The 19,577-nt window shown below is 50.5% G+C and overlaps 1 protein-coding gene across 1 annotated transcript in view; it reads left to right on the top strand.

Annotated features, from left to right (window-relative positions):
* Positions 1-19,577, top strand: part of WNK2 (WNK lysine deficient protein kinase 2) — a gene marked incomplete at its 5' end in the record, with an annotated part of 117,247 nt that overhangs the window by 49,768 nt on the left and 47,902 nt on the right. The window contains 9 exons of the mRNA XM_080820797.1: positions 193-384; positions 1,544-2,113; positions 4,178-4,471; positions 4,952-5,001; positions 5,787-5,955; positions 6,042-6,158; positions 6,393-6,563; positions 6,806-6,851; positions 7,353-7,472. Of these exons, the coding sequence (XP_080676923.1) occupies positions 193-384; positions 1,544-2,113; positions 4,178-4,471; positions 4,952-5,001; positions 5,787-5,955; positions 6,042-6,158; positions 6,393-6,563; positions 6,806-6,851; positions 7,353-7,472 (1,729 nt within the window). The remainder of the gene's footprint in view (positions 1-192; positions 385-1,543; positions 2,114-4,177; positions 4,472-4,951; positions 5,002-5,786; positions 5,956-6,041; positions 6,159-6,392; positions 6,564-6,805; positions 6,852-7,352; positions 7,473-19,577) is intronic.

Genomic DNA, 19,577 nt, shown 5'->3' with positions numbered 1-19,577 from the left:
GGATCCATAGCACTTGGAAGGGCACTGGTTGCGCAGAGGGATTCCCCCAGATCTGCGTGTCTCAGGCTCCAGGCTGGGTGTTCGTGTGTGCCTGTGTGTGTGGGAGTTGATTTTCTCCATCATATCTAAGCACGTGGTGGGAGGGGGTGTCTCAGCAAGACGCTGGTCTGAGAGAAGTCCCCCTCTCCCCAGCCTCCCCCGCTGGCCCAGCCGGCGCCCCTGCCGCCTGTCCTGGCCCCACCATCCGTGGGCCCTCTCCCGCCGGTGCCCCCCCACCTGCCTCCCTACCTAGCTCCGACGTCGCAGGTGGTGGCCCCCGCTCAGCTGAAGCCCCTCCAGATGCCAGCAGCGTCTCTGCAGCCGCTGTCTCAAGTGCCTGCTCAGGTACCACCCACCCCTCCCCTGCCCCCCACGTCTCCTGTCTGGCTGGTCCCTCTCCGGCCTCTGGGCTGAAGATGCTCCTGGGTCTGTGGGTCGGGACTGCTCCCTGGGGATGGGGTGGCCATGTCCACCTGCCCTTGGCATCTCCCGGCATGTCCAGGTCAGGGAGAGGTCTGGTCCAGGGTCAGGGCCAGGGAGGAGCACGGCGCTACGGCCACTGCCTGTCCCAGCGTCCGCCAGGCTGTGCTGACTGTCATCCTGGGATGTCTGCGGCTTCAGGTGATGGGTGACACTGGATGGCGTGTGGTACCCGGGTGCCGTCTCCCAGGCTGACGCCATCCACGGCTTTCATCTCATGGGTCCTTCAGATTGTGGACCCTGGCAGGACACAGCCGCAACGTGCAGCCTCGTGTAGGAGATGTGAGTGTCCCTGAAGTTTGTGGACACCACCCAGAAGCTTCCTGTCACCAGGCCTCGCCCTCATCACAGCCACTTCGGGTTGTGTTCACTGTCTCGCTGAATCCCTGCTTGCTCTCCGGTATACAGACATTAGCTCGTGGACTGCGGCTGATTTGTAATTGTGCAAAGGCGCGTGTCTCGTGATGACGCTCGTGTGCCGGCCACCAGAAGGGGTTAAAGAGGATTGCTGGAGACTCTGGAATGTCGGACGTGCTCCCTCCAGGAATCAGATGCTGGGGGTCTCCAGGATGGAAGACCAGGCACGGAAGGTTCCAGAGCTCCGCTGTGGGAGAGGCCTGCTCCCCAGGCCCCGCAGCACGGGGCGTGGCCTCCACGCGTGGGAGCTCGAGGACATGCCTTCCCTGACACAGCCCGCCACAGGATTTGGTCTCTGTGTGTGTGTTTGGATCTTTGGGGCCAGTCTGGAGGCTCGGACGGTCCCGGCTCCCCGAATGAAAATGTGCCAGAGCCACGGAGCTGCTACTCCCTGCTGTGACCCTTTGGACTTCAGCCACTGGCTGTCATGGTAGCCACCCGTCAGCACAGAGCGGACCGCAGCGTCGTGGCCCTTCCGTGGCACTGGGGCGGCGCTCTCTGAGGTCCCGTTTGAACTGGGTTTGCGGTCCAGTTCCTTCCGGCAGTGTGGGTGTGCCACGGGTGGGACGGAGCCCTGGTGATGCTGAGGTGTTCCCGTGTCTTTCAGGTGCCTCCGCTTCCTGTGGGGCCCCCCGTTGTGCCCCCCGTTGCGCCCCTGGCCTCCATCGACAGCATCCCCGCAGCTCTCCCCGACCTGTCGGCCGCCAGCGGGCCCGCCGTGCCCGCCCCCTCGCAGTATTTCTCTCCCGCCGTCATCTTGCCCAGCCTCCCGCTCGGCGCGGCCGCTGCCCCGCTGCCCGCGTCGCCAGCTCTGCCTCTGCAGGCCGTCAAGCTGCCCCACCCCGCTGGGGCGCCAGTGGCAGTGCCGTGCCGGACCATCGTGCCAAATGTGGCTGCCACCGCCACCGCCATCCCTCTGCTGGCCGTGGCCCCGCAGGGTGTGGCCGCCCTGTCCATTCACCCTGCCGCCGTGGCCCAGCTCCCGGCCCAGCCCGTGTACCCGGCGGCCTTCCCGCAGATGGTGCCCAGCGACATCCCACCATCTCCCCTCCACGTGGCGCAGACCGTGCGGGCCGCCCCTCCACAGCCGGCGCCCGCCACCCTGCCACAGCCCCACCAGCCTGCCCTCGTCCACCCTCCCGAGCAGGCTGCTCCGGCCAGTGGGGCGGGAAGCCAGGTAATCCAGCTGCCACGGCGGGCCTGCCCTCTGGGTGCTGGGAGATGTCTCTGGCATCTAACTCCCAAGGCGTGAGATCCGGGGGGCAGGGGGTGGGGAGAGTAGGCAGCTGTGGTCCTCGGCTGTGGCTTCTCTGGAGCGTGTAGGGGGTTGGCCTCCTCCAGAGCTGTGGGAATGGGTGTGACTAAGGGTTCCACCATCGGGCCCTTCTGAGGGTCAGTTGCAGCCGCTCGTGGTGGTGGGGGGTGCCTGGCCATGGTGGGCATGCCCGGCTGTGATGGGCGTTGCGGCACCCGCCCTCCCTGGGGCGGGGTCTGGCGGCCCGGCATGGTGTCGTCTGCTCCGGCGTGGGCTCAGCAGCCGGGCAGTGAGGCTGACCGGGCTCTGTGGGGCACAGAGCAGACAAGGACGACGTCCAGGGTCGGGTGGGACCTTGGGTTGCTTGTCATGCTGACAGTGACGGGACGTGGGTCACAGGCCCTGCTGGATGGGCAGGCTTCCCCAGGGCTCCTCACACCTGTAAGCCCATGCATGGTTTCAAGCTCCAGGGCTGTTTCCCAACCTCGTGCAAGGAGAGGAGCCGGAGTGGGGGCCATTCACCGGGCCCCATCCCCCACCTTGCAGCCTGTTACCTGGGGCCTCTCACTTGGGGACCCCCTACTTTGCACCCTGTTTCCTAGGGCCTCTCACCTGGGCCCCCCAACCTTGCACTGTGTTTCCTGCGAGCCTCTCACCTAGGGTCCCCCACCTTGCATCCTGTTTCCTGGGGCCTCTCATCTGGGCCCCCTGTACCTTATAGCCTATTTCCTGGGGCCTGTCACCTGGGACCCCCCAAGTTGCACCCTGTTTCCTGGGGGCCTCTCACCTGGGGCTCTTCGCACCTTGCAGCCTGGTTCCTGAGGCCTCTTACTTGGGGGTCCCCCCACCTTGCAGCCGGTTTCCTGGAGCCCCCCACCTGGTTCTAAGCCTCAGCCACTATGTGTGGGCGGTGAGCCCTCGCCTTCCGAGCTTGGACTGCTCTCCTGTGTGGTGGGACCAGCAGCTGCCTTGAGGCTTCATGGTGGAGAGCTGTCCCCAGAGCATGTGGAGGTTCTGGGTGTCATTCTGCACTGACCCCTCTGCATCTGGTCTGGAGTAAGACTCCATGTGCTGAGAGCACATGGGCTCTCCTGGCTGTTGACGCGCAGCGTCTGATGCCAGAAGGGATGGGTACTTGGTGAAGGGAGGGGTCGTCTGGGTTGACGACCAGGTACGAGGAGGTGCCGCGGTCTGGCACGGGGCTGCACGAGCACGTGCCAGGTCCGTCACTCGGGCTGTCCTGGGTTAGGTGCACGGGGTCGCTTGCTCGGGCGGCGGCTGGAGGAGGTGTGGTGTACTCAGAGGTTGTTGGTCAGGCCTGGCGGCCTCCCCACCATCTGTGGCTTATTGACACTGGGCCGGCCGCCTCATGGGCTTCCCTGTGCTGAGAGCAGACACTCCTGAACACAGCAGCTGGGGGTCCTTCCAGGGCAGACAGGCCGCTGGGCTGCGGCGCCCTGGTGCTGAGCCGTCCCCCGCAGCTGGGCCGACAGCAGCCCTCCCCATTCCTGACCTTGTCCCGGAGCTGGGGCGGGATGGAGGCTCCCACTCATCCACGGGGGACCCGCCTGCCGCCTGTCTCAACCATCCCACCAGGAGCTTGCACAGAAGGGACTGTGAGGAGCCAGCCCACGGAAGGCCGAGGTCCCCGGTCCCTCTCCTGTGTGGCTGACAGGGCTGGTGAAGGACGCAGCATGGGGGTCAGGCCCCTCGGGTGGCAGCAGAGAGCCGTATTTCGTGCTAGGTACATGCCAGCCGTAGAGCCCCAGCTGGCCGCAGCTACGGGTTCATTAACGAAGAGTGGTTTTAGGTTTGCTTGTATGCAAGTAGGGACCTGAGAGTTTCTGCTGAGTCCGTGTACCTACACGCTCAGGCTGTGGGTGGACTGTAGCGGGACAGCCGGTGTGCTCCCCCGCCTTGGTCCAGGACCCTTGGCAGAGGCGTGGCTGGCCCTCTGACTTGCATCCCTGTCTGCTGTGCCTCCAGATCCTACTTGGCCACCCGCCTCCATATGCTGCCGATGTCACCGCCCAGGTCCCCATGGCACCTGTGCCGGCCACCGTCCTCTCCCCACCTCTGCCAGAAGTGTTGCCGCCTGCCGTCCCTGAGTTGCCTCAGCTCCCCAGCTCCCTGGCCCCTGCCGTGGTGGTGGCATCTCAGAGCCTGCCCGTCCAGACCGCCCCACTCCTGCCACCTGCTACCCAGCCACCGCCGCCCACCGGGCCCGGGATTGCCAGCCCCTGCCCAGCTGTGCAGCTAACAGTGGAGCCGGCACCAGAGGTGTGTGCCCTGCCCTCCAGGTTCAGCCCCTGACCCCCGACCCTAGTGGCCCCCTGTGTGGTGATGTCACAGCTCTAAAAGCCACAGTGCGCTTAGGAAGGCAGAAGTGTGTGCCCTGGGACGTCTGTTGTAACTGTTCTCTTCTGTCTCGCACGTTACCCTTTCCTTGAAGGCATCTGGCTGGAGACCATGGTGTTTACACGTGGATTTGCAGGGCCTTCCCTTGGGGGCAGTGGAAGGCCTGTGGCAAGCCTCCCTGGCCCTGTGTGCTCCCCGCAGGGAAGATCAAAGTAGGGTAGCATATTGGCCAAGAAGAAGGGAGGGTCTCGACTTTTAGGACTTGCACGAGATAAAAACCCTTATGCCTGTTTCGTGTGGTTGGCTTTCTGGGCTGGGGACAGCAGCTGTCTGAGGGGGGACAGCAGGCTGGGTGCCACTGTGCCATGGTGACCCGTCATCCCATCCGCGGTTCTGTTGCAGGAGCAGGCCTCCCAGGACAAGCAGCCCGGCCCCCCGCAGAGCTGCGAGAGGTAACGGCTATCGGTCCCTGGGGACAGTGGAGGTGGCCACAGGCTCACGGTCCGCTCAACCCACCCACTGCAACCTCACACAGACCCCGCCCGTCTTCCCCTCATGAGTCAGGGCCTCTAGACGCATTTCCAAGCCTGACTTCGTTCTCTGGGGTCTGGCTGTCATGTGCTCCCTCTGTGTCCTGAGTCCTGGTGCCTGTCTGTGGTACCCGGGATATTCTAGAATGGAGAGGCAGTGGACAAAAAGTCAGCAGGCCTGGGGGCCCGGGGAGGCTGAGAGAGCAGGGCAGAGTATGGCCCAACCCTCCAGACCCCCAGCACCGTGGCTGCTGGCCACCTGTCCTCTCCTGGTCACAGAACATGTCAGCCGGGGAGGGACTGGATGCAGGAAATGGCTGTGTTTCCCAGTGCACTAGCACCAAATTTGGTGCAAATCCTTCTAAACCCTGCAGTAGTCCCAGGGGGTTGTTGAGTTTTCATTGCGGTTACACAGATGGGGAAACTGATGCTCAGGGGAGGATTTTTCCTGATTTTGTCATTTGCTGCGAGCCTGTGGGGCCTGTGTCGCAGGTCAGGATTCAGGCCAGAGGCCCTAGGTCAGACGGTGCTTGTGTTCCCATGACCCCAGTGCACCCAGGACGGAACAGCAGAAGGGGGTGGGGCCCTGAAGGTGGGGTCAGGGCTGGCTCCGGGCCCTCCAGGTTTTCTGGCTATTTCCTGAAAATCCCAGCTTCCCACGTGAGGCTGGTCTGCAGGTTGCTGTCACATTCTCGGTTTTCACACAGCTACGGAGGTTCTGATGTCACCTCTGGCAGAGAGATGAGTGACAGCTGTGAGGGTGCGTTCGGCGGGGGGAGGCTGGAAGGCAAGGCCGCCCGGAGACATCACCGCCGGTCGACGCGCGCGCGCTCCCGCCAGGAGAGAGCCAGCCGCCCCCGGCTGACCATCCTGAACGTGAGTGGCCCGGCAGGGAGGGCCCGCAGGCGCAGGGCTCCCCGGACGCGGCCCGCTCCCGGTCTCACCACCTGAGTGTCCCGCAGGTGTGCAACACGGGCGACAAGATGGTGGAGTGCCAGCTGGAGACACACAACCACAAGATGGTGACATTCAAGTTTGACCTGGACGGGGACGCGCCCGATGAGATCGCCACCTACATGGTGAGGCCGGGTGTCTTCCGGGTCGGCGAGGCCGTCTCCTCCTGTCCGTGGGGCGCGCGGCTGCCGGCCTTCCCCGGCCCCGGGCCCCTGGCTCTCTGCAGAGCCGGGCCCCCCGGCTGGGGCTTCCTCTCGGGCTGAGCGCGGAGCACACGCGAGGCAGACCCATCAGGGACGACCTGGCGCGCGCCCCCGCCCGCGGCGCGTCCCCCAGCAGGGCCGCCTGTGCCGTTGCAGGTGGAGCACGACTTCATCCTGCAGGCCGAGCGGGACACGTTCATCGAGCAGATGAAAGACGTCATGGACAAGGCAGAGGACATGCTCAGCGAGGACACAGACGTCGACCGTGGCTCGGACCCGGGGATGAGCCCACCGCACCTCAGCACCTGCGGCCTGGGCTCCGGGGAGGTGAGTCCTGGGTGAGGGGTCCCAAAAGGGCCAGGGCTTGCGGATGCCCCGGGCCTGCCGGAGGCGTCTGCGGGTCACGCAGTGTCAGGTGAGGTGGCGGGGGGTGGGGGGGTGGGCGCCTTCAGTTCAGTTGGAAACGTCTGAGCTTCCGAGGCCCCTCGGGTGTTTTGAGGCCACAGTGTGTTTGCAGGAGGTCCTTGTTTCACGTGGTCTGCTGACTTCTGACCCTTTACCTCCACCAGGAGAGTCGCCAGTCCCAGGCAAACGCCCCTGTGTATCAGCAGAACGGTACGTGTGCCTTCCGGGCCCTTCCTGCCCGCCAGACCCACCGTGGAGGAGGCATTTCCATCCCCGTTCTTCCTGTGTCTCTTAGCAGGCATTCCATCAGACCCCACTGCGCGTGTCGTAAAGGGGTCTGGTCATCGCCCAGTGGGGTGGGGGGTTCTGCACTATAGGGTGAGCATCTCCCCAGGTGTGGGGAGGGCTGCTGTGAGGGGCTGGGTCTGGCGCTGGTGGGGCCAAGCGTGCCGGGGACTCCCCGCTGCCTCCTGTTGTCCCGGCTGGCGTTACCCCTTCGCCAACGGCACTGCCGGCATCCCAGGAGCTCAGCCCATGTTTGGGGGTGTTGTGTGAGCCCCAGGCTGCCAGTAGCCCAAGTGGGCTGCACATGCGCACCCCCCCACAACTGACTTGAGTTCCCCAGGCAGGTCTGGTGCCAATGGTGAGGGGTCCCATTGGCCACGGGAGAAATTCACTGGTCTCTTCTGCTGTTTTGGTCCCGCTCCGTAGTCCTGCACACAGGGAAGAGGTGGTTTATCATCTGCCCAGTGGCTGAGCACCCAGCAGCGGAGGCCCCGGAATCCTCACCCCCCCTTCCTCCGAGCTCCGTGCAGCCAGAAGCCAGCCAAGGTAGGAGCAGCTGGAAGTTCCAAGCCTTTCTCCCCAGTAACTTGGGGTGCTGGCGCCCCCAGCGCGGTCACCCTGCAGCCCAGAGTAGCCTGTGGACCACATCATGTCTGCATCCCTAGCCTGGTTTTCCATCTAATGAGCCCCGTCAGGGTGGCGCTCTGGCTTGAGCCAGTCCTTACCTTCCTGGTGCAGGTGACACACCCGGGCTGCTCAGGTGTGTGCTGGGAGAACTCTGCCCTCGCTGTCTGTTGCCGGTGTGGGCGTGTGGCTCTCACGTCTCACTCCTTCCCACTGTGTGACCCGCCTGCAGCGACCTGATCCTTCTGGCTCTGCTTGCTCTGGAGGGTGGGGGGGGGGAAGGTTCCTTTCAGTGCCCACAGTCTGATTTTAGAAGGTCCCCGAGGAAATCCGCCCGATAATGATGTGCCCCGGTGTGCACAGACGCTAGCAAGCTTGCCCTTGGGGCTGTCGCTTAAATCCTGATTCTTTGGTTCCTTGGGAGGCTGAAAATAGTCACTTCAACAGATTCTGGGTTTAATTCCCTGGAAGCTGGCAGGAAAAAGTTGCCAATTATATAACTTGACCTAACTTTGTGGCACATTTGTGAAAAATATTTGTGAATCATTTTTCATTTCGTATTGTGTGTTTCCCATGACTGCCGTCATGCATTTAGAGGTTTTTCCTATGGGGAAAGGATCACACTAGTAACAGAATCCCAGTGGAGCCAAGAACAGACCTGGTGATCTCAGATAAAGGGTCAGGCCCAACCTGGGTGAAGGATCGGGGGCAGCAGCATTGTCTGCAGAGGCTCCGTTTGCAATAAGAACACACTCAACTGCTACGTCTTGACTTTAATGCACACACACACAGTTAACTGAGGGGAGAAAGACCCTTCTAGACATAAGCTGATTTTCGGTGTGCGGCAGGGATTCACGGGACGTGTCCAAGGTAAGCCCTAGTTCCTTCTTCTGTGCACTGATCTCAAGAAATTTTTTGGAATCCGTTTATTTAAAAAAAAATTTAAAAAAGCGGGCGTGGGGAGTTAGTTATTTCCAAGGATGGCAGATCTGTTCATTTGGGTGAACTGTTTGTTGAGGGTGACCAGAGAAGTGGGATGAATTATAAAGATCGTCGGCTTGAAGGTATTTGAGCGTCTCAAGACCGTGCAGATCAGGCCGGGGCCAGGGTGGGCTGGAGACCAGGATGCGAGGGAGCCCAGTGCTAGTTCTGTTCCCCTGGGGGCAGCTCCCGTTCCTGTAGGGTGATCGAGAGGCTGAGCGCTGAAGCTTCGACAACTCACCAGCGCAGAGAAAAGGGGCGGAGTCCTGCTGGCGGAGTGACAAGCCAGGCAGAGAGATGCCCGCATTGGGGTGATCTCAGGGTGGCTGCTGTGTGCTCAGGCGGGAGCACTCCGGTCCTTCCTGCAGGAAGACAGCACCGCTCTGGACCTCACAATTGTACAGCTTTACGAACACACTATTTGACTCGTAATAAAAAATAACTAGGCTGAGAATCCTGGTCCTGGGCAAGACAGAGTGTGCACAGCACACCAGCCCTTCACTTACTGAGCCTAGCTATATGCTGGGCCCCGGGCAGGGCTCAGCTCTCTGAGACTTGGGAAATAAGTAGCAACTGGAGGATGGGGAAGTGTGCCAGAATGCCAGGGATTCCTGGGCTAGTGGTGAGCTTAGCATTTCCCTTCGGTGCCTCCTGGCCCAAGGTCAGGGCAGCGTGAAGCCTGGGAGTGAGTGCTGGGTACAGACAGGGAAGCTCCAGGAGACGCCTGCTAGTTTCGGCTTGCAGAGCAGGAAGAAGAAGGAGCTCCTGGAGCTCGGAGCATGGCGTGTGTCCCTCGCTGTTTTCTTTGCCCCTTCGCTTGTGCCCGAGCCCACAGACAGTTCTGAGCGGTAGCAGCAGGAACAGGTGCCAACACAGTGATAGGGGGGAGCCCTTCTCTGCTGGGTGGAGCCAGGGCTCAAAGGGTACAGAACCAAAATCCATTGCTTTTTTCCCCTTTCTGTTCAGCCACTTGGCTCTGCTCAGGTGTGGAAGTGGATGGTTCTCTCTAGGGAGTTGGAAAGGGGAGTCCCACGGGTCAGGGAGATCATGAAAAAGGAGGAGCTTGGGAAAGTAACCCCATAAGGTTGTTGATGAATTCCCGGGTTCACCCCTGACCTCTGTATGTATGGATTTGATTCTAATTAGCATATAATATGCTGAGAACTGAGTTGATGGCTAGACTGGCCTCTGAGAGCCACACACGTTTCAGGTCGGGTTAGAACAGCACAGGCACTGAAATCCAAACTGACGCTATAGCTACAGAAGATGAGTTGTAACTCGCAGCTTAAACCTAAGTAGGTCAGCTGCTTGGTAAAGGGGCAATATCAGCCAATCACCACAGGATGTAAAGAGACTAAGTGTCTCATAATATTCAAAATTCAATCCAATCTGATCCAACCAGTGCAATCCAAATACTTATCAAATGAGAAACCATAAAAATGCCAACTTGCATTGGAAAAAGACAGCCAACACTTGGCAGTGGCAAGATAAAATAGATGTTGGGATGATCCCACAAAGAATTTAAAGAAACTATTGTAAATATGCCTCAGCAAGCAGTCACAAACATTGTTAAAACAAATGTAAAGTGGAAAGTACCCGTGAAGATGTGGGAACCAAGGAGGAGAGACATGGAAACTTGAAAACTGAAAACTAAGATACCTGAACTAATCAGAACTTAGAAAAAAATGAACAGAGCTTCACGGGCTGTGGAACAGCCATGGAGATCTAACATTTGTGTCAACAGACCCAGAAGCAGAAGAGAAAGAGTGCAATGCTGAAAAAATACGAGGAAATAATATGGAAAACTTCCCAAGTTTGGTGAAAGACAAACCTGTAGATTGAAGGAGTAGAATGAATCCCCAAAAGGTACAAACCCCAAAAAATCCATACCTGGACACATCATAAACTGCTGAGAAATAAAGATAAAAAGTGGTGAAAGCAGCCAGAGGAAAATGATGCAGGACCTGGAGGGAAACAGTGGTTAAATGACTGCAGATTTCTCACCAGAAACCATGTAGTCCAGAAGCAAGTGGCACAGCATTTCTGAAGCATTGAAGGAAAAAACCTATCAACTCAGAAATCTGTTTTCAGAGAAAATGTTCTTCAGGAATGAATCTGAAGAAAAATTCTTAGGTTAACAAAAACAGAATTTGTTCTATAATTTGTAGAATTTCTGCTCTAAAAGAATTGGTAAAGATCTTCAGACAGAAGGGAAATGATAGCACTTGGAACACAAGGACTGCAGGAAGAGGAACAGAAATGATAAATATCTAGGTGAAAGTGATAGACTTCTCTTCTTGAGTTCTTCAAAACAGGTTTGATGCTGGTAACAAAAAATTATAACATTGTCTGAGGGAGCTTTTAATGTATATAAACAGAATAAAGAAACTATGGTAGGAGGGGGTGAAGTGCCTTGGAAGTTGAAAGTATTTCTGCATTCTGACTGAAGTGGTAAAATACTGATTCTAAGTAGACTGTGGAAAGACTTGCTGATTTGGATACATTTTATTCCCTTTTCTTGTCTGATTGCTATGGTTAGGATTTCCATTACTGTGCTGAATAAAAGTGGTGACATTAGACATCCTTGTTTTATTCCTGACCTTAGGGGAAAGGCTTTCAGTTTTTCTTTGTTGAGGATGATGTTGGCTGTAGATTTTTCTTTTCCTTTGTTTTTAAAAAGATGTATTTCTTTATTTTAGAGAGGGGTGGGGGGCAGGGAGAAAGAGAGAGAGAATCTCAAACAGATTCCCTGCTGACTGTGGGGTCCGATGTAGGGCTCAGTCTCAAGACCCTGAGATCATAACCTGAGCTAAAACCAGGAGTTGGACGCTTAACTAACTGAAACACCCAGGTGCCCAGGCTGTGGATTTTTCATATATGGCCTTTATTATGTTGAGGTATGTTCCTTCCAAACTTTATTTTGTTGAAGGTTTTTATGATGACTGGATGTTGTGCTTTGTCTCGTGCTTTTTCTGCATCTACTGAAATGAATATATGGTTACTACTCTTTCTCTTACTGATGTGTGATGTATCATGTTGATTGATTTACCAATATCGAACCAACTTGCAGCCCAGGAATAAATCCTACTTGATCATGGTGAATGATTTTTTTTTTTTTTAATGTACTATTGGATTCAGTTTGCTAGTATTTTGTTGAGGATTTTTGGATCTGTGTTCATCAGGGATACTGGCCAATAATTTTTTTTTAGTGTTGTCTTTTTCTGGCTTTGGTATCAGGATAATGCCGGCTTCATGGAATGAATATGGAAGTTTCCCTTCCTATTCTAGTTTTTGGAGTAGTTTGAGAAGAATAGATATTAACTCTTCTTTAAATGTTTGGTAAAATTCACCTGTGCAACTACCTGGTCCTGGGCTTTTGTTGTTGGAACTTCTGTTTGTTGGGAGTTTCTTGATTACTGACTGAAATTCTTTGCTGGTAATCTGTCTGTTAAAATTTTCTGTTTCTTCCTGAGTCAGTTGTGGAAGGTTATTTTTCTAGAAATTTATCCATTTCTTCTAGGTTGTCTAATTTGTTGACATATAGTTTTTCATAATATTCTTTTATACTTGTTTTTTTCTGTGGTGTTTGTTGTTACTGTTTTCTCATTTGGGGTTTATTTATTTGAATCCTTTTGTTCTTGATTAGTTTGGCTACAGGTTTATCAATTTTGTTTTTTTCCAAAGAACAGATACTGGTTTCATGGACCTGTTCTGTTTTTTAGTTTCTGTATCATTTATTTCTGCTCTAATTGTTATTATTTCCTCCCTTTTGCTGGTTTTAGGGTTGTTTTTTTTTTTTAATCTTCTTTAGGTATATGGTTAGGTTGTTTATTTAAGAATTTCCTTTGTGAGGTCAGCTTGTATTGCTATATACTTCCCTCTTGGAACCACTTTTGCTACATCCCAAAGGTTTTGAACTGTTGTTTCCATTTTCATTTGTTTTTATCCACTTTAAAATTTCCTCTTTTATTTCTTGGTTGACCCATTCATTGTGTAGTAGCATGTAATTTAGCCTCCTTGTTTTTGTGGTCTTTCTGTTTTTGTGTTTTTTTTTTTGTTTTTTTTTTTCCTTGTGGTTGACTTTTAGTTTCATAGTATTGTGGTTGGAAAAGGTGCATGGTATGACTTTGATCTTTCTGAATTTGTTGAGGCTTGTTTTGTGGCCTAATATGTGACATATTCTGGAGAATGTTCCATGTGCACTTGAAAAGAATGTGTATTCTGTTTTAGGATGGAATGTTCTGCATGCATCTGTTATGTTCCTCTTGTCCAGTGTGTCACTCAAAGCCAATGTTTACCTTGTTGATTCTTCTGTTTTGATGATCTGTCCATTGATATAAGTGGGGTGTTAAAGTCCCCTACTATCATTGTGTTATTAGCAATGGGTTCCTTTATGTTTTTAACTTTTCTATGTATTTGGGTGCTCCTGTGATGGATGCATAAATATTTACAATCGTCGTATCTTGTTGGAGTGGCCTCTTTATTATAGCATCCCTCTTTGTTTCTTGTTGAGTCTTTGTTTTAAAGTCTGTCATGTTCAAGGTAAGTACTGTTACCCCAGCTTTCTTTTAACGTCCATTAGCGGGATAAATGTTTCTCCATCCCCTCATTTTCAATCTGCAGGTGTCTTTAGGTCTGAAATGAGTCTTTTTTTTTTTTTTTTAATCTTCTTTAAAAAGTATGAAATGAGTCTTTTGTAGGCAGTATATATAACTGGGTCTTGTGAGGTTTTTTTGCTTTTTTGTTTTGTTTTCTTTTTGTCCATTCTGTCACCCCTTGTCTTTTGATTGGAGCATTTAGTCCTTTTACATTCAAAGTAACTATTGATATATATTCATTGCCATTTTATTGTTTTGTCATTTCTGAAAATTTTCTCTGATCCTTTGTCTTTTTTTCCTTTGTGGTTTGCTGGTTTCTTTAGTATTTCTTTCTATGCTTGGCATATCTATTAGTTGTTTTTTACAGAAGGTTACCATTAGGTTTGCATGTAATGTCTTCTGTCTACAGCAGTCTGTATTGTCAATGATCATTTAAGTTTGGACCTAGTTTTTCCTCTCCTCTCCACATTTTAGATATATGGTGTCATACTTTACATCCTTCCATTTTATGAGTTCCTTGACTGCATTTTTACAGAAATACTCATATTTACTGCTTTTGTGTTTCCTACTTTAATACTGTCATTCTTGGTCTTCTTTCTACATAAAGATTCCCCTTTAATATTTCTTGCAGGGCTGGCTTCGTGGTCATGAATTCCTTTAGCTTTTGTTTGGGAAGCGTTTTATCTCTTCTTTTGTTATGAATGATAACCTTGCCAGATAGAGTATTCTTTTTTTTTTTTTTAAGATTTTATTTATTTATTTGACACAGAGAGAGACAGCGAGAAAGGGAATACAGGCAGGGGGAGTGGGAGAGGGAGAAGCAGGCTCTCCGTTGAGCAGGGAACCCAATGCAAGGCTTGATCTCAGGACACTGAGATCACGACCTGAGCCAAAGGCAGACGCTTAACAGCTGAGCCACCCAGGCGCCCCTAGAGTATTCTTGGTTGCAGATTTCCCGCATGTAGTACTTTGAATATATCATGTCACTCCATTCTGGCCTGCAGAGTTTTTGCTGAAAAGTCCCGATAGCCTTATGCAGTTTCCCTTGTCTGTAACTGTCTTCTTTGTCTCACTGTTTTTAATATTTTTTCTTTATCACTATGTTTTGCCATTTTAATTACAATATGTCTTGGTGTGGATCTGCTTTTGTTGATTTTGATGGGAGTTCTCCATGACTGCTGGATGTAGATGTCTGTTTCCTTCCCCAGATTAGGGAAGTTTTCAGCTATCCTTTCTTCAAATAAGTTTGTGCCTCCTTTTCTCTCTCTTCCTCTTGTGAGGCTCATAGAATACAAATGTTCTTACGTTTGTTGGAGTCACTGAATTCCCTAAGTCTGTTCTCGTTTTGCATAATTCCTTTTTCTCTCCTTTGTTCGGCTTGATTACTTTTCATTATTTTGTCTTCAAGGTCATTAATTCATTCTGCTTCTTCCAGCCTGCTGTTCATTCCATCAAGTATGTTTCTTACATGTTTTTGTTTATTGAACCCTTTTGTCTGCTATGTTATTTGTTATCTCTGTTAAGGGTCTCAGTCATGTCCTCTATTTTCTCAAGTCCAGTGAGTAACCTTATGATTACTGCTTTAAATACTCCCTCAAGCATGTTACTCATATCTGTTTCACTTATGTCTCCATCTGTGGTCTTGTCCTGTTCTTTGATTTGGGATAAATTCCTCTTATTATTTTGTCTACATCTGTGTGCCTGTCTCTGTGTGTTAGGCAAGTCAGCCATGTCTCCTCTTCTTGAGGGTAATGGCTTTGTGAGGAAGAGGTCCTGGAGTGCCCTGCAGTGCAATGTCCTCTCTTCCCCAGGGTCTGACACCGCAGGGAGTATGTCCTGTGTATGTTGTGTGGGCTGCGCTGCTGTGTCCTGGCTGCTTTATTTTTCAGGCCGGTCAACTTCAGAGGTTCTCTTTGTCTGCTGTGGGCAGCGTTGGGTCCCTGGCCTGAATGTGGAGTGTTTTAACTAGATGTGCTCTTGTCTGCTTGTGAAGGGACACTTGCCACCACTGGCGCTGGAAGAGGCCCTGCAGAACTCCCGAGTTGGGAGATGCGGCGTGGGAAGGGGGTTGGGCCAGTCTTCTGGGGGAGGGAATCCACTGTAGTGGGACTGAGACAGGTGTAACTAGGAAGTGCATTTTTTCTGGTGCATGGTTGAGAGTGGGGCTTGGTGTGAGCAAGTTAGGTAGTGACGGTCTACTGGTTCCTGCAGGTGGCCCTATGCTTAGGTGAGGGGCAGGGAAGGCAAATGGCACTGGAGAGTTCCTTTGTTCCTAGAGTGGTCTCTATGCGAAGATGCCTATTTGGGATGTGCTCTGAGATCAGCACACACCCTCCCCACTGTGCACCTGGACACTGTTCAGATCCCTGTTTCCACACTGGCTGAGGGTAGTCTGCCTGCCTTCTCTGTGAGAGCAGCTTAGCACCCTCTGGGCTCTATTCCAGCCAAGCCCACTGACTTTTAAAACAACGGGCTTTACCCCTGCTGGTTGCAAGAACTCATGAAATTTCGCTCCTCTCACTTTTGAAGCTGGTTGCTATGGGAATTTGTTTTCCTCCTGCACTCTCACTTGTGCTGGTCTGTCTCACCCACCTGTGCGACCACGGCTCCTTTCCTACCACTGCAGCCACTGTCCATTTCTCTCCCGAGTCCCGTCTCTGTGCTTCCTACCTCTCTTCATGTGGCCTCTTCTCTACCTTTAATTGTGATGTTTATTCTGCCAGTCTTCGGAAAGATTTCTGGGATATTTAGGATGATTTCATAACTAGTTATATTTATGGGATTAGGTGAGTCTAGAGTCCTCCTACTCCGCTGCCATCTTTCCATCTTGAATTCTACCAAACATTTTTAAAAAAGTTAGTACCTGTCCTTTTAAAACTATTCCATAAAGTTGAAGGGGAATGAATGCGTTCAGACTCTTCCCGTGAGGCCTGCATTACCCTGACACCAAACCAGACAAAGACACTACAAAAACAAACAAATTACAAACCAGTACCTTTGATGCACATACAGCAAACTGAATTCAACAATACATTATAAGAACCATTCACCACAGTCAAGTAGGATTCATTCCAGGGAGATGAGAATGGTTCCACAGCTATGCTCCATTAACAAAAGAAATGATAATCGTATCAGTAGATGAAGAAAAATCCTTTGACAAAATTCAGCATCCATTTACGAGAAAAACTCTAAACAGAGTGGGTATAGAAGAAATGTACCTCAACAGATTCAAGGCCTCATATGACAAACCCACAGGTAATGTCATACTCAGTGGTGAAGAGGTGAAAGCTTTTTATCTAACATCAAGAATAAGACAAGGATGTCCACTCTCACCACTTCTATTTAACACAGTGTTAGGAGTCATAGTCACAGCAATTAGGCAAGAAAAAGAAATAAAAGGCACCCAAATTAGAAAGGAAGAAGTAGAACTATATGCAGATGACCCGATGCCATATCTAGAAAACTATAAAGACTCCAGCAAAAAAAACCGATTATAACTAATGCAAGCACACCTCATCTCCTTGTGTGCTTTACTGCATTTCACAGATGCTGTATTTCTTTGCAGACTGAAGGACTGTGGCGGTCCTGTGTCGAGGAAGTCTTTTGGTGCCATGTTCCTAATGATATTTGTTCACTTTGTGTCTCTGTCATGTTTTGGTAATTTTTGCAGTATTTCAAAGGTGTTCATTATTATTGTATTTGAATTACTGCATTCTCACAATAAAACTTGAATGGATGGAGAGTTACTTTCTATGGATAAGCAAAGAAAAGAAAGTGGTTTCTTGAGGTGGAATCTATACCTGGTGAAGATGCCATGAAGACTGTTGAAATGACAACAAAGGACTTAGAATTTTATTTTATTTTTTATTTTTTAAAGATTCTACTTATTTATTTGACAGAGAGACAGATCACAAGTAGGCAGAGAGGCAGGCAGAAAGAGGGAGAGAAGCAGGCTCCCCGCCAAGCCGAGAGCCCGATGTGGGGCTCGATCCCAGGACGCTGGAATCATGACCTGAGCCGAAGGCAGAGGCTTTAACCCACTGAGCCACCCAGGTGCCCCAGGACTTAGAATTTTATATAAACTTAGTTGATAAGGCAGTGGCAGCATTTGAGAGGATTGATTCCGATTTTGAAAGAAGTTTAGTGGTATCAAACAGCACTGCATGCTACAGAGAAATTTTTCCTGAAAGGAGGAGTCGGTGTGGCAAACCTTATTGTCTTATTTTAAGAAAATGCCACAACCACCCCAATTTTGAGCACCATCACCCTGATCAGGCAGCAGCCATCAACATCAAGGCAAGACCGGAAGAATAATTTTGATTCACTGAAAGGTCAGATAACGGTTAGCATTTTTTAGAAATAAGGTCTTTTATTTGAGAGAGCGAGTCGGTGGCAGGGGGGTTGGCACAGAGAGGGTGAGAGAGAATCCTAAGGCAGGCTCCACAGCCAGTGCAGAGCCCAGCTCGGGGTTCAATCTCACGACCCTGAGATCATGACTAGAGCTGAAATGAAGAGACACTTAACCAGATAAGCCACTCACACACCCCAGAAATAAAGTATTTTTAAGTTAAGGTATATACACTGCTTTAAAAAAATACATGAAAAATATATTGTTATTGCACACTGAACAGACTGTAGTGTAAACGACTTTCATATGCATTGGGAAACCAAAAAATTCTTTTGACTCGCTTTATTACAATACTCATCTATTGCAGTAGTCTGAAATAGCCCACAGTACCTCCAAATTATGCCTGTAAGTGAATTCAGTAAAGTTACAGGATACAAAATTGACTTACACGACTCTTGCATTTCTGTACATTAATAATGAATTATCAGAAATTGGGAAAATGATCCCATTTACAGTTGCATCAAGAAGAATGAAATACCTAGGAATAAATTTAACCAAGAAAGTGAAAGACGGGTACTCTGAAAACTATGACATTGATAAAAGAAACTGACAATTAGAATAAATAGAAAGATATACCTTGTTTATGGATTGGAGGAACAAATATTGTTAAAATGTCCATACTACCCAAAGCAATCTACAGATTCCATGTAACCCTCATCAAAGTACCAACAGCAGGCGCCTGGGTGGCTCAGTGGGTTAAAGCCTCTGCCTTCAGCTCAGGTCATGATCCCGGGATCCTCAGATCGAGTCCTGCATCGGGCTCTCTGCTCATCAGGGAGCCTGCTTCCTCCTCTCTCTCTCTCTCTCTGTCTCAAATAAATAAATAAAATCTTAAAAAAGCCATAGTAATAATAAAAAAAGAAGTATGGTACTGGCATGAAAACAGAGACAGATCAGTGGAATAGACTGGAAAGCCCAGAAACCCATGCATATGTGGTCAATTCTATGACAAAGGAGGCAAGAATATACAGTGGGGGAAAAAAAAATCACTTCAATAAATGGTGTTGGGAAAATTGGACAGCTCCATGCAAAAGAATTAAACTGGGCCATTACTTTACTCATATACAAAAATACATTCAAAATGGTTCAAAGGCTTGAAACCAAAAGCAGCTAGAAGAAAACAGACCATAAGCTGTTTGATATTGATCTTAACAGTATTTTTTTGGACCACCCTTCTTAGGCAAAGGCAACAAAACCCAAAATAAACAAATGGGATTACATCAAATTAAAGAGCTTTTGTACAGTAAAGGAAACCATCAAGAAAATGAAAAGCAACATTTTGGGAGAAGATATTTGTAAACCATATATCCGATAAGGGGTCATATCTAAAAGAATTTACACAAGTTAATATGAAAAACACAACTTGATTAAATGGGCAGAGGACTTGAACAGACATTTATCCGAAGAAGACATCCAGATGGCCAACAGACACATGACAAGATGCTCAACGTCACTCATCACCAGCAAACCACAAATCAAAGCCACAAGGAGATGCCACCTCACACCTGTCCGGATGGCTAGAATAAAAAGGACAAGAAATGAGTGTTGGTGAGGATATGGAGAAAAGGGAACCTTTGTACATTGCTTGTGGGAAAAATTGGTACAGCTACTATAGGAAACAGTATCGACGTTCCTCAAAAAATTAAGAATTAGAACTGCCCTATGTCCCAGCGATTCCATTTCTGGGTGTTTCTCTGAAGAAAATGAAAACACCGATTGGAAGAGATACATGAACTCCTGTCGTCATTGCCGTATTATTCACAATAGACAAGATATGGAAGCAACCTAAGTATCCATCAGTAGATGAATGGATAAAGGAGACGTGAGATACACACACACACACACACGAATATTACTCGTCATAAAAAAGAGTGAAAACTTGCGATTTGCAACAACATAGATGAACCTAGAGGATATTATGTTAAGTAAGTCTGAGACAAATACCCTATTATTTTACCTACATGTGAAGTCTAAAAACAAATGAACAAAAATGAAAAGGACAAATGAACAAAACAGAAACAGACTCGTAGATAAAGGAAA

The sequence above is a fragment of the Martes martes genome (assembly GCF_963455335.1).
Source record: "Martes martes genome assembly, chromosome: 12".
Lineage (NCBI taxonomy): Eukaryota > Metazoa > Chordata > Mammalia > Carnivora > Mustelidae > Martes > Martes martes.
The sequence above is the reverse complement of the archived record's forward strand: the minus strand, read 5'-3'. Positions and strand labels throughout refer to the sequence as shown.